This window comes from Panthera tigris, chromosome C1, assembly GCF_018350195.1.
Source record: "Panthera tigris isolate Pti1 chromosome C1, P.tigris_Pti1_mat1.1, whole genome shotgun sequence".
NCBI lineage: Eukaryota > Metazoa > Chordata > Mammalia > Carnivora > Felidae > Panthera > Panthera tigris.
The window spans coordinates 192,128,717-192,143,708 of NC_056667.1; the positions used below are offsets into that span (position 1 = coordinate 192,128,717).

At 42.3% G+C, this 14,992-nt stretch overlaps 1 protein-coding gene across 1 annotated transcript in view; it reads left to right on the forward strand.

The window, feature by feature from the left end:
• Nucleotides 1-14,084, forward strand: part of PTH2R (parathyroid hormone 2 receptor) — a 50,906-nt gene extending 36,822 nt beyond the window's left edge. Inside the window, exon 7 of the mRNA XM_042997538.1 lies at nucleotides 13,404-14,084. Coding sequence (XP_042853472.1) covers nucleotides 13,404-13,799 — 396 coding nt within the window. The 3' untranslated portion in view covers nucleotides 13,800-14,084. The remainder of the gene's footprint in view (nucleotides 1-13,403) is intronic.
• Nucleotides 14,085-14,992: the final 908 nt, after the last annotated feature.

Sequence of the window (14,992 nt, forward strand, 5' to 3'; positions counted from 1 at the left end):
GAGAGAGAGAGAGAGAGAGAGAGAGAGAGAGAGACACACACACACACACGCACACACACACACAGAATCCAAAACAGGCTCCAGGCTCTGAGTCGTCAGCACAGAGGCTGACGTGGGGCTCGAGCTCATGAACCGTAAGATCATGACCTGAGCCGAAGTCAGATGCTTAACCGACAGAGCCATCCAGGCTCCCCAAACTTGATTATAGTTTAGATTCTTTACAATCTTTTCTTAATCCATCCTGCTCTTTAAGTTTCTGTCTCCATCTCAATCTGCGGTAACTCTATGGACAGTACGGTGCAGTGGTTGAGTGCATGCTATTGCGTCCAGGCGGCAAGGGCCTCAGGAGGCCTCTGCCACGTGCTGGCTGTGTGACTGGGAATAATTTGTGTAAACTGTTACTCAGATTCCTCATCTGTAAAATGGGGCAATAATATGCCTATCTCCTGTGAAGACTGAGTCACTTCGCGTAATACACTTAAGTGGTCAATAACTTAGTTTCTAATTACCCTTTATTCTATACTTTCCTAAATTATTCAGAGTAATTATTTGGAATTTCACCCAACTATTGTTGCAGTATCGGCATATTTCGTAAGCTGATCTTTTAAGGCAGCACGTTTTACTCAATCTTAGTTTTTCTTAATTCTTTCCATAATCCACTTCCTTGTCCTTAAATGCATCATCTTAGTTATTAAACTGATGTTTTGGATGTGTGTATTTTCTGTAGTCAAATTCTTCGGAGTTTTCAGTATTTATTTAGTGTGGTCCGCTGGCCAATTCCTGGTCGTGAGCTTTTTAATATGGATGGAGTTTAAGGTTGGCCTGCCTGAAGCCATCTACAATTTTTCCTTTTCCAGGAAGAGGAAATGACAAGTGATAGTCCCCAGTTGGCATTGCTTCCATAGCTCTGCCAGCTTTAGTTCCTACCACTTCGTCCTTTAAGGGTAATTACACAGCATCGCTTCTCACCAGTTTGACTCCCAGCTGCACTGTATCGCCCGGGGCTGTAGTCATAGGGAGAGTAGAATTAATGGGGCCTGACATGAGTGGCTGTTCACAAAGTAGCACTCATGTGACATCTGTGAGCAGCTCTCACCCTCTTACTGAAAAAGATTTTGTGTCTTAGGCACCGGCGTGGCTCAGTCGGTTGAGCATCTGACTTTGGCTCAGGTCATGATCTCACTATTCTGGAGTTGGAGCCCCTCATCAGGCTTGCTGCTGTCAGCACAGAGCCTGCTTGGGAGTCTCTGTCCCCCTCTCTCTACCGCTCCCCTGCTCATGCGTGCTCTCTCTCTGTCTCAAAAATAAACAAACATTAAAAAAAAAAAAGAAAATGATTTTACGTCTGGAGCCAGGTGTTGAGGTGGGTGAGGATGAATGGAGGTCCTCAGCTCTCATGTTTTGCATTTTTTTTTTATCCTCCTGAAGAGAAGGTATAAGATAGTGGTTAAGAATTCACAGTACAGACTCACACAGACCTGGGTCAGATTCCCCTGATAGCTGGGTAGCTTAGGTCAAATCAATTGATCTCTTTGGGCTGGAGTTTCTTCATCCGTAATAAAGGGACCTATGCTTGTCCCATATTCCTGTGAGCATTTAAACTCAGGTGTTCAATAAATGGCAGCTCTTACTGGCCTGAAAAATCCTTATTCTTCCGCCATCTCACAGTGCACCTGTGTCCTTCCTCCAGGGTATGGGGCTCAAGTCTCAGCCCCTAGTTCTTATAAGAAGTGTGAAATCAGTGAGAGGTGAGAGCATAGTCAGTAGGTACGATGGCAAAGAAGGTGGCAGGGGGCTGAGGGCTGATGGAGACGATCAGCTGGACCCAGGAGAGGGGCACATGAATCACCCCACAACCCAAATTCTTCGAATTCCAGAAATGGTTGAAAACTCGGCAAGACAAGTTTTATTTTCCAAGATCCAGAACTTGATCGGTCCTCTCTTCCTGCTGTTCATCTGCCGCTAACACAAGCCCACTCTTGGCAACCCACATTACCGTTATTCCTAAGGAGTGACACTTTCTGGACTGCAGGCATCTCCAGGGCCTCAGGCTTCTACTTCCCTATGACCCTAGACCTGGAGATCTTTACTTTTTCTTCATTTTGGATCTCTTCTCTGATTCTTGTGGCCCTCAGACATAAAAGGGCTTATCCTACCAACACCTCCCCAACATTTTTAAAACCAGAACTTGATTGTCTCTGGGGTTCTCACACCTGTAATATTTCAAATTCAATCTAACTGCCTCCAGTGGGGGCCTATTCTTAGACAGCATCTTGTTTTGTGTGTGCCTGAGAAGTGTTTTTAAAATATTGTTTTAATTGAAGTGTACATAACATACAGTGTTAGTTTTAGGCGTACAACTTAATAGTTTAACAATTATGTACATTACTCATTGCTCATCAAGATAAGTGTGCTCTTAATCCCTTTTATCTATTTCATCCATGCCCCACATCATTTGCTTTTTTTTTTTAAACCTACATACTTCACTCAATACTTTTCATATGTCATAAGAAGGACAGCATCCCCCAAACAACTCTATTATTCCTCTCCCTAAGATATATACAAAAGCTGGGAACTCATTTCAAAAAGGGCAGGTAGTTACATTTGTATAACTATTATCCTTTATTCTGCCAGTCTGCCACAGGACTTCATCTGAACTTGGGTTTGGAAATTCCCTATGGATTCTGGCAGATCATCCTTTGGCATTTTTAGTTTCCAGTGCTGTTGAAACTTTTTATCTCTGTTTTCATGAGGGCAACTCAAGAATCACTAGCTGTCCAGTATCTTATCTCAGAGTCCCTCTTTCACATACATGGAATGGGTAATTTATGGTTTTTGAATACAAAGAAGTTCAATTTGTATAACTTTTTATAAACATCTTGATGGCTAAGTTAATAATTCTTTGTAATATTACCTTCTCTTTCAGCTCAATTTTATTCTGTTTCTGAATACGGTTAGAGTTCTGGCTACCAAAATCTGGGAGACCAATGCAGTTGGGCATGACACAAAAAAGCAATACAGGTAATTCCAGGACAGGCATCTACCAGAGGAAATATTTTGGTTACTATTTAGAGTAAAGAACAGGTATTGATTGATCTGAAATGTCTCTGAGAGATGAATTTGTGAATATGAATTTTCATTTGTTTTAGTTATGCCATTTATCAGAAATGCATATATATATTTTAGGAAAATCTAAGTAATCCAGAACCTTCCTAATGTGCTTACATTTTAAGTATTAAGTATAATTTTTTTTATCTGTTCTTAGCAGATTGGGATTTTCCCATAAACAATGTGACTACCCAGAAAATCTCTTGTTGATGATCTTAGCAGACAATTTTATCTGTGTTCTTTTTTTTTCAATGTTTATTTATTTTTGAGAGACAGAGAGAGAGAGCAAGTGGGGGAAGGGCAGAGAGAGAAGGAGACAGAATCTGAAGCAGGCTCCAGGCTCTGAGCTGTCAGCACAAAGCCCAACACAGGGCTCGAACCCACCAGCCGTGAGATCATGACCTGAGCTGAAGTGGGATACCTAACCGACTGAGCCACCCAGGGGCCCCTCTGTGTTCTTAAAATAATATGTCATAACTGAAAATATCAAGAAGGTGGGTTTGCTGTATTGTTTCCAATCTGTCCATCAAACTGGCCCCTACCAAATATAAATTTTTAAGAACGTTCAAATACACTGAGCAAGACACATTATTCAGTCTTTCATGAAGAAAAGGGCAAATCGAGTGTTTATGATCATTATCAAGCTATCTTAAGGGTATTCCCACTTTTCCCAATGACAATTTTGGGAGTCCCGAATAATAACAGCCTCTATCCAACTGTACACACATCCAGTGGTCAGGTGGATGTGGATTGATCTTTATAATCCCAAAGTAATAACCACTTCTTTCTGTCTTGGACTGTTAGGAAATGCTGTCTGAGACACAGAAAGGAAGAAACCATAGTCAGTATTTTGGTTCAGTGTCACAACTGTTCTCGAAGCCCTTTGTTGAATTATTTCCCTCTACTGTGTAGGCAACTTTCACTGTCAGGCAGAAAAGATGACGGGTATAGACTGGAGTCTGGGATAAGACACACACTGAACAAACCAGTAGCTGCAGGCTCCAATTATTTTTAATGTGCTGCAAGCGGTATTATTATAATATAAATTGTGCCTAAGAGTTTACAGTGAAGGACCTTTGCCATACTAATATAGCCTGTTTCCTGTCACATCCCACTGATGAAGACAAAGGCCAGGGGATGACAGAACAGTGGAAAATGTAAATAGCTCTTCAATTTTCTCCATAAAGTGGAAAAGTACAAAGGTTTTTGAAAGCTGCTTATTTCTCTAGTTCTGAATAAAAGCTCCTTATTTTTATAGTTCTAAATGATGTGAACTTGAACTCTCAGTTAAAAGTTACCAAAGAGACTTGAGAAAAAATTCTGGAGAGAACAAAGGGTGAATTATCTTAAAACATAGTTTGAATAGGCAATATTTTGAGTTCATGCATGGGGGAGTATTTCTCAAAACAATGGAAGAGAAAAATTCATCAAGGATTAAAATAATCTATTCAGAATTCAGAACATATTTTTAAATAATCTGGGGCCCAGAAGTGTTTTAAGTTTGAAGTGATTAATTTGAACAGAGTCTAGACTAATGTCAGGTAGTCAGGGAAAGTATTTTCCAGCCACATACATTTTTTTTTTTAATAACTGAAACACCCTTTGTATTCTTACTAGTGTCCAAAGTTCAAAATGTGGTGAGGAAAGGCTCTGTCTTTCTTTTTATTTACCACATCAGTTATTTTAAAACAAGACTGGTGTATAGAAAATTAAATAATATATCAGATTTAACAGCAAGGCTGATGCATTTTTTGTTTTTAAAAAAATTTTTTTAATTGTTTATTTAATTTCGAGAGAGAGGGAGGGAGAGAGAGAGAGAGAGAGAGAGAGAGAGAGAAAGAAAGAGAGAGCATGAGCAGGGGAGGGGCAGAGAGAGAGGGAGACACAGAATCTGAAGCGGGGTCCAGGCTCTGAGCTGTCAGCGCAGAGCCTGAAGCAGGGCTCAAACTCACAAACTGTGAGATCATGACCTGAGTTGAAGTCAGATGCTTAACTGACTGAGCAACCCAGGCACCCCTGCATTTTTTGTTTTAAATTACAACTCAATCCCCTTGCAAAGTAAGAAAAGATTGCCAGAAGTGGAAGAACATGAGCTATGAGAAATGCAAGATTGAATGGACAAGAACATTGGAATGTTTTGGCTAATTTGACTTTCCATTCAATGTTAGACACAGATCGTATTTATTGTTTATTATTTTTGGAATAAATTCAACCAATGTCTATTATGCAGTATGATAGTAAAGAGGGCAGATTTTAAGGCTGAATCTTGTACTCATTGTCTGACTTTAGGCGAATACTTTGTTTTTCCGAGCCTCTGTCCTCATCAGGCTATGGGATGATAACAGCTCTTACATGGTTGGCAGAATAAAAGGAGGCAGCCAGTATAGTATGTAACAGGGGCGTCATAGGCAACAGTTTCATTGACTGAGTGCCCTTTTTGTGCCACACAAGAATTCAAAGTATAAGAAGACATGGTTTCTGTGTGCAAAAAAATCTGTGTGAGTGGTGAGAGAAAGAGATAGAGAGAGAGAGAGATTAATTTAATTAAACAAAGTGAGGACAGTACCAGTAGAGATGCACTTACAAAGTGTTAGGTGTATAGATAAAAGGAGAAGATTAATTCAAGCTCAAGAGGGATCGAAAAAGGCTTAAGGGAAATAGTAGTTTTTTTCAAAAAGCTAAGTTGACTCTGACAAGGAAAGTAGAGATCTTCCAACACTTTTCACCTGGGGAGAGAGCTGTTGCAAGAATTGAGTATCTATTTTCTAAATAGGACACTGAGTCCCACGGACCCTTCGATTCCTTTACATTCCTCTCATGGCTTTGCCCTTGGAGGCAGAGCCGCCACCGTGTTTTCAGCAAGCCAGAAGTCCACGTTCAGTTGGTGCGTCCCTGATCATCTTACTAGGCAGCTGTGCCTTTTCAGAGAGCCGGGCTGCGAAGACATACAGTGTGCGTGAGTGACCAGATGGACGCCGAACAAATCAGTGCCCAGGATTGCTGAATGATTTGATGTGAGTGCGAAAATCCATCTTTATAAGCGAACAAATGACCCATGTATCCATCGGCCTGGTACGTGCCCCTGCTTCAACTTACCCCTGGCACTGGAGGATAAATTTTCAAAGAGGATGTAATCATAACTTTTATACAAATATAAATGAACACACTTCAAAGATTTTATTGAAGTCATTAATGAAGGAACTGGTAAGACATTACACACGCTTAAAAGGGAATCATGAAGGCTGAAATGAATTTACAAATGGATGCAAATTAGTAAAACTTGTTAATATCCACAGGGCTAAAATTAGTGACATTCCACTGGGCACAATTTACATTTCTGTGGACAGGAATTATTTGCACTACTACGGTAGGAATTATTTGCACTACTACGGTAGGCCAATTTCTAAGATGCATACTCCACCTTCCCCACCCCCTCCCCCGCCCCGCCAAGATTACCTTCCCCCTGGTGTACATGCCTCTATAATCATCCTCCATACCCCTTCTTGAGCAAGACCCGCGATAGGACAGTTTCTCCCTTGCTTAGGTTACATTACAAGGCAAAAGTGATGGGGTAGTGACTCCTGTGAGTGACAGCCTGGAGAGAGATCCTCCTGCTGGCTTTGAAGAAGTAATCCCACATGTTGTGAAGGCATATGGCTAGGACCTGAGGACAGTCTGAGGGCAGCTTGTAGGAACTGAATGATCCCTGGCCAATAGCCAGCTCCCAGTCCTACAACCTCAAGGAGCTGAGATCTGCTAGCAGTATGCATGAACTTGGAGAAGAGCCCTGAGGTCCAGATGAAAACACAATCCTGGTGGCTGACACCTTGATTTTGGCCTTGTGACACCCTGAGCAGAAGACCTATGTACATCATGCCTGGACGTGGCGCATATAGAAACTGAGAGTGAATAAATGGATATTGTTTATGTCGCTAAATTTGTGATAATATGTTACATAGCAATAGAAAATAAATTCACTTATCATGTTTGCTGCAAATTAACTTTTACCTCTACAGAATTGTAAAAGAGCCTAGTCATAGAAAAAGAGAAAAAACAGATGGCTGAGCTAGCAGGATTCCCACTAAATTGCAGTCTTTGACAACTGTTTCTTGCTCTGCTTTGAACCAAACTGTCCCTAAAATTTTATATTTGTGCTCATTTCACAATGTGTTGCACTTCTTTCTTCCCCCTTCCCTTCCCTTCCTCTCCCTTCCCCTCCCTTCCCTTCCCTTCTCCTCTCCTCTCCTTTCTTTCCTCTCTCCTCTCCTCTCCTCTCCTCTCCTCTCCTCTCCTCTCCTCTCCTCTCCTCTCCTCTCCTCTCCTCTCCTTTCTCTTTTTCTTTCTTTCTTTCTTTCTTTCTTTCTTTCTTTCTTTCTTTCTTTTTCTTTTTCTTTCTTCTTTTTCTTTCCCGTTTTAACCTAGTTTATGGCTCCTAGTCACACACAATAGGAACAATCAAAGTTAGCTTGAGTTTGAGAATATCTCCAGGGGGATTTATCCATTCATTTTAAAAATATTTTTTTAATTTAATGTTTATTTATTTTGAGAGAGAGAGAGAGAGTGAGCAGGAGAGGGGCAGAGAGAGAGACACACACAGAATCTGAAGCAGGCTCCAGGCTTTGAGCTGTCAGCACAGAGCCCCACGCAGGGCTCAAACTCACGAGCTGTGAGATCATGACCTGAGCCGAAGCTGGACACTCAATGGACTCAGCCACCCAGGTGCCCCTATTCAATCATCTTAAAAGAGGAAATGCAATTTCCTTTTCAGGGTCATGTTAAACAAGACTTGTGAAGTTCTGCAAATGTAGTTAGTGCTGTCCCCCTTTATCTGATTAGACTGAATTCCAATGTCATGAAGTTACTCACAGTGTCTTGCTCATTTATGCAGTGATGGAAAAGGATAGTCACTTGTCAGGATTCAGGAGGACAGGCATATCCCAAGGAGCCTCTGAAAGTTGAAAGGTTTAGTTAGGTCAGAGAAATCCGTGGTCTTACCATGGATGCTGCCTTGAATGAAACAGACTTAAGGTAGAATTTTCAAACTAAGTAGACTGTAGATGAGTCAAAGTATGAAGTGTGGGGCTAGAACAGCACAGGGGAAAGCCCATAGGCCACTGGGGAAACTGTGAGCCTGAGGCAGAGCAGACAGCTCTGAGACAAGAGGAGCAGATGGTCTAGGCACTACTGAGAGATACAAGAGGCAGAGGAGAATGAGATGGGACACATATGCAACTCTAAATGTCTAAGTTAGGCTTTTGAATATGATTTTGTGGGACACCCAGGTCCTGCAGGAACTGATAAGATGGTTATGATAGGAAAGTGGATGTGTCTGGAAGATGATCCCTATGAAAGCCTTAGACTATTATAGCTCTTATAAACTTCTGGTCTCTGTTACCTCATTTTAGAGGAAAGAAAACCGAATCCCAGTCACTTAGGAAGTTAATGGCAAATCTGGAACCCGAATCCAGTTCTGTTTAGTTTCAGTCCATTGTGATCTCTGCTTATCCACACTGTTTATTTCTAAGAAGGAAACTAGGTAAGTATATACATAAGTAAACAAATAAAGAAGGAAGGAAGGAATGAAGGAAGGAAAGAAAGAAGGAAGGAAGGGAGGGAGGGAGAAAGAAAAGTAGCTGGAGGAAAGACCAGGAAGAAAGGGAGAAGGTTACAATTGTTTGAGATTACTGGGGCATAAATGATTTCCAAAGAAGGGAATATTTGAGGAATAAGAAAGAAGAAGCCAGGGGCGCCTGGGTGGCTCAGTCGGTTAAGCATCTGACTTCGGCTCAGGTCATGATCTCGCGGTCTGTGAGTTCGAGCCCCGCGTCAGGCTCTGTGCTGACAGCTCAGAGCCTGGAGCCTATTTCAGATTCTGTGTCTCCCTCTCTCTCCGACCCTCCCCCGTTCATGCTGTCTCTCCCTGTCTCAAAAATAAATAAACGTTAAAAAAAAATTTAAAAAAAAAAGAAAGAAGAAGCCAGATTTGGCAGATTCTTGGATAAAAGTACAAAAGAACCCCCTCCCCCCCAAAACCCCAAAGCCAAACACCAGAAAATGATGTGCTGGGGTGTACTAGTTATCTACTGTGCAAATGAATTACCACAAACATAAGTGGCTTAAAACAAAACAAAAAAAAAACTTGCTATTTTAACGTTTCTGTAGGTCAGAAATCTGAGCATGGTTTACATGGACCTCCTCCCTCAGGATCTCTTATAAGGGTCAACTGAGATGTCAATCAGGGCTACAGGCTTATCTTAAGGTTGGATTGGGGAAGAATCCGCTTCCAAGTTTATGAGATTATTGACAGAATTCAGTTTTTTCTTGGTTGATGCCACCCCACCCTGCCACATGGGCCACTCAGTAGACTAGCTCACAACATGGTTGCTTGCTTCATTGGACCAAACAAGGGAGAGGCTTTGCTATTAAGATGAAAGTTACAATCTTATGAAATGTAATCACAGAAGTGACATCCCATCATTTTGCCTGTAGTCTGTCAATTAGAAACAAGTCCTAGGTTTCTGTCTACACTCAAAGGAAGGGGATTAACAAGAATGTAAATATTAGGTGGGGAATCACTGGGGGCCATTTTAGAGTCAACCAACATACTGGAAACCTGGGGTTCCTCCAGATACACAAGAAAATATAGATGAAAAAGTAGTTAAGGGAAATAAAGTTAAATTGCTTAGCTTGCAAAATAAAGGTACAAAACCTAGAACTGTAGATAATTTGTAGAATATTTACAGACAGCAAAAAACATTGACCATATGCAGCTTATAAGAAAATATGAAATGATTAATGGAGATCCAACTGATGAAGAAACTAGGGAGTAGTTAATTTTATTTTAATTAATTAATTAAAAAATTTTAGTGTTTATTTATATTTGAGAGAGAGAGAGAGAGAGACTGAGCACAAGCAGGAGAGGGGTGGAGAAGGAGATAGAATCTGAAGCAGGCTCCAGGCTCTGAGCTGTCAGCACAGAGCCCAGAGCCTGAGGCAGGGAGTGAGCTCTTGAGCTGAGCTGTGAGGTCATGACCTAAACGGAAATTAAGAGTTGGACACTTAACTGATTGAGCTACCCATGTGCCCTGGGAGTAGTTAATTTTAAAATGAACAAAACAAATCAAAATGTGGTCTGTGGAAAGTGAAGATAATTAACATGAATGGAAGTAATACTTGTTTAAGTCTCAAACATAGAAGTTAAAGTAAATTTAGGGCAGCAACAAAGGGCATTTCATAGCTTTATGAAAACAATATCTGTTAATCCAGGAGAGTAGAAATGAGATTAGAGAGAATTAAGGGATAAAAATCATGGGAAGTGAGAATAAACAATTTGATTTAGTATAAAAAATTTAGCTTTTAAAAAAAGTACTATTTCCCTTAAGCCTTTCTCAGTCCCTCTCGAGCTTGAATTAATCGTTCCTTTTTTTCTATTTAGTATAAATGTGACAGGAAGAGGAGGGAGGGGGAAAAATATCTAGCAGAAGCCATGGGAGACAGGGAAAAAGTCAGCCTCTCCTAAGCTTGGTTTTTTCCTGCAAGCCATCTCCACGGACTGGCACTCTAAGTTGGTTAATAAAAAGGCTTCTTTCAGGAAACTGGCCAAATCGACCCTGGTCCTGGTGCTGGTCTTTGGAGTGCACTACATCGTGTTCCTGTGCCTGCCCCACTCCTTCGCCGGGCTGGGCTGGGAGGTCCGGATGCACTGTGAGCTCTTCTTCAATTCCTTTCAGGTAGACAGCTCCGGCTCTTGCATTGTGGTACCCCCCCCCCCCACCCCACCCCCCGCAACTTTTTTCTCTGCTCCTCTCTCCCGCTTTCATGCACCTGTCTCCTGGGGGGCCACGGAAGGGCGTTATTCTCTGGAGCCTATGCTTTTAACCTCTGCCCACAGCAGGAGCTGCTTCTCACCAAGTCTGGGCAGTGAGACAAGAAAGCATATTGCTGTAAAATATGGAACACGTACAGAGCGGGGACTTCTGCGTGTGTGTATGGAAAATAAACGAAAGTCAAAGAAAAAAGAAGGCAGGGAGGAGGCACAAAAGGGAAAGGGAGACAAAAAAGGAGAAGTAGCTGCTACCCATTTTATCTCATTTGAAAATACGATTACTGTCATCGCTTACATGGCTTACTGCGGACACCTCCCTCCTCTGGGGCACTCGCTCGCTGCCACCTCCAGTCGCCTTAAATCTAGTCCCCGTATATAGTCTGGAGGATCTTAAAAATAAATTTGATCATGTCACCCATCTACCTGAAGTACCCAGAGTTTTCCCATTGCACTCAGAATAACATCCAAATGCCATTTGCTGGTGTGCCCAGCCCTATGTGGCAGGGATCCTGCCCGACTGTGACCTCGCGTCACACTGTGCTGCTCCCTGTCACCCACTGAGTTTGAGTCATGCTCCTGCTTCCACACTCTCTGTTCCTCAAACTCATTCCTATCTCAGGGGCTCATACTTGCCGTTGCTTTGTCTGGAGGGCTCTCCCCACAGCATCCCCAATATTCACAAGGCCTGGCTTCTTCTTGTCACTCAAACCAGCTTAAATGCTATCTCTTCAAAGCGCTCTTCATTGAGTTACCCATTCAATATACCTTCTCCATTCCTCTCTTTCACATTTTGTCTGCATAGCCCTTTTTATCTTACAATTTTCCAGCGTGGCTAGGTGTTTATGTTTTATCCATCTGTATTTCCTTCTAGAATGTAAGCTCTAAGGGAACAGGGACCCCGTCTGTCTTGATTAAATTGTTCACCCCTGGCATGCTGAGCAGTTTGCACTGTAGAGGCTCAATAAATACTTTTGAATGAGTGACACAAAAGTTTCTTTGTCTTTTTGCCATATGATAGCCTATGTTTCCAGCATTCACAATGTATAAATACCTCGTACTCACCAGGTGCTATTCTGTGATCCTTGAGTGACAACATACATGAAGCTAATAAAATGGGAATCAATTCTTTATGGATCTTACAGTGTTTTATTCAGTTACTTGTTTGGTTCAGCTGACACCAAGGAAGGATCTCAGACAAATATAACATAAACTTAAAGATTTGGAAACGTCAGGAGAGAGTAGTTCATATAATTTTCTGAAGGAATCATACCACCACCCACTTTTTCAACTCACATATTTTGACACAAGGCACGTCAGCGCTGTGATCTTCATGAATTGTCAGCATGCTAACGTTCTGTTTTGTTCCCCAGGGTTTCTTTGTGTCTATCATCTACTGCTACTGCAACGGGGAGGTAGGTTTGAAGAGCCCCGGACACTCCACACCCCACAGGTGTAGGTCCGAGTCAGTTTGTAAATGGCCATCACGGTGTGGCCTGGATCTCTTCAGGATCCCCAGGAGTGGCAGGAAAAAATGAGCAGGGAGAAAGGGGATATTTCGATCATAAACTATTTTGAGAAAGCAAGAATGAATGGAAATAAGCTAAAGTCTTCCTCTTCTAGCACTTTTCAATGTTAATTCAGTTGCAAACCCTGATATCAGAAACAAAAACAAAAACCCAAACACCATGCAACTCGTTGGAATGTAAACTGATACTTGGAAGGATGGTGACTTTCATATTCCAGTTAATACATAAACTTACATTCAATTTCAAGTCCTATGAGAAGCTAAAAAATAAGTTTTCTTGGGACAAGTCCACGAGAATATTTTGATATTTTAAAAACCACACGATGGTGACGGGACACTTTTAGTTCATTGAAGGGTTGGCTGGAGAGCATTAGCCGTGCTGTTATCAGCTTACCAGGTTTCCACTGCTTTCCATGGAAATTCCAACTAAGCTCTCTTCTGGTAAATGGTAATAGCAGGGGAACTGAAACCTCAACCACAAGATTGGGAGCAAGAGCCCCACCCTATTAAGAAGTCATTTGCAGTGCCTGTTTTTCGTGGTACGGGCTTCTTTCCCATTTTTTCCTCCCTCAGTATGCCTGTGCAAAGTCACAGTATTACATTTCAAGTTGAGTACCTTCCATGCCATTCCTCGGGCACAGCTGGCACTATTTACCCCCCCTCCTCTTCCACCCAGAATCCTCTGTTCCCTCTCCCACAAGTCAGATGTTTCTATGGGCTGCATTTCAGCTTATATTAAAATACTGATCTTGGACAAGACCCTTTACCTCTCTCGGACCCAGTAATAACATGTAGAGGTTTTCTGAGGTGGAGGGAGAATATGTACATTATTCCCTGGCACACAGTGGAAACTCGGCGATTACTATCGCTGAAGGGCAAATATCCGTCTAACAAGGCTTCAGGCTCCCTGATGGTTTCTGACGCACAGTATTTCCTGTGACTTAGGTTCAGTCCGAGGTGAAGAAGTTGTGGGGCCGGTGGAATCTCTCCATCGACTGGAAAAGGACGCCCCCATGCGGCGGCCACCGATACGGCTCCGTGCTCACCACCTTGACCCACAGCACCAGCAGCCAGTCGCAGGTGGCTGCCAGCGCTCGCATGGTGCTCATCTCTGGCAAAGCCACCAAGACAGCCGGCCACCAGCCCGACAGCCACGTGACGTTACCCGGCTATGTCTGGAGTAACTCGGAGCAGGACTGCCTGCCACACTTGATCCACGAGGAGACCAAGGAAGTTAACGCCAGGCGAGGAGATGAGATTCCAATGGTGGAGTCTCCCAGGCCGTTGGAATTCAACCCAGACCCTGAAGGAAGCAGAGGAGAAACGGAGGATGTTCTCTGAGTCAACATCTGTGACTTTAAAGAGCTGGTTCCTCTGGTTGTGTGAGAGAAGCTTGGCTGGCATTCCTCTGCTTGCGCCCCAGAACTGAAAATTCAGGGTTCAAAGTGTTATTTCACAAAAATTTTCAGGTTGCATGAATTTGATCCTATAAATCCTAAAGACACAAAAGAAGAAGTGTCAGTGGAATAGTTTATTCTCTTATGTTGGCATCAAGTTCTCTTCCAAATTGTTGTGCGACAAATTGCTCTGTGATTGTTCATTTTTCTGTTGCTCTTGGGTGGAAAACGTTTCACTCCCTTGGCTCTGGTTTTCTCTCATAAATATCACCCTAAGTATGATAGAGATCATTCAGTATGTGTCGTTTCCCTTTTCAGATATGAGCATTCTGTTTTTCTCTTTCTAATTTTAAGGTACTTCTACCGTTGCATTTCTTTGGGGGATACAGGGGAGCAATTAGGGTCTGAAGATGTACGTTGAAACGTGAGCTAAGAACACACACACACTGGAAAATAAGGGGCTGGGCTTTGATAAGATAATGCATTTGTGACATATTTGTTTCTTTCTAGGAACAAGGAGAATTACTCAAAAAAGTATTGCACATATTCCTTCTTTTGAATGTCTCCTTTGTGACCAGCCAAATCTCAGGTCTTCTTCACTCCTCTGTAGAGCTTGACATGTCACACGGTTTTCCGCGTTAGCTTGTGTCTGCAGGCTGATTGTGTTTGTAATCGTTTGTATCGCTGGTAAGGCACACAGCATCCGTGCCTTTTGTTCTTTGTTCTGTTGCTACATTCCAAATGGCATGTGGGATAAATTAAAAGTTTGTTTTAAAAATACATTTTGGGTGAATTGTAAAAATTTTCCCTCGGCATCTAACTTTGTTTTTGAGAACCAACCCAACGTTCCTTCTTCAAATCGATGGAGACTGGCATGTACCTCCAGCACATCCCTGAACTTGAAACCTCAGTATATTGCAGCAGTGAAACATTGATTGAGTGTATGTTAGGTACCCAGCATCCCGTTGGTTTTTATTTACAAGCATTAATTTAATCCTCACTACAAACTTACGGTTAAGTTGTATCACTGTCACCCTTATTACAGATGGCAACGTGACTCACCGAGGTGGACTAACTTGCCCACAAGTGGCACAGCTAGTCATGACAGAACGTGGCTTCAGATACAGATCTACGGAC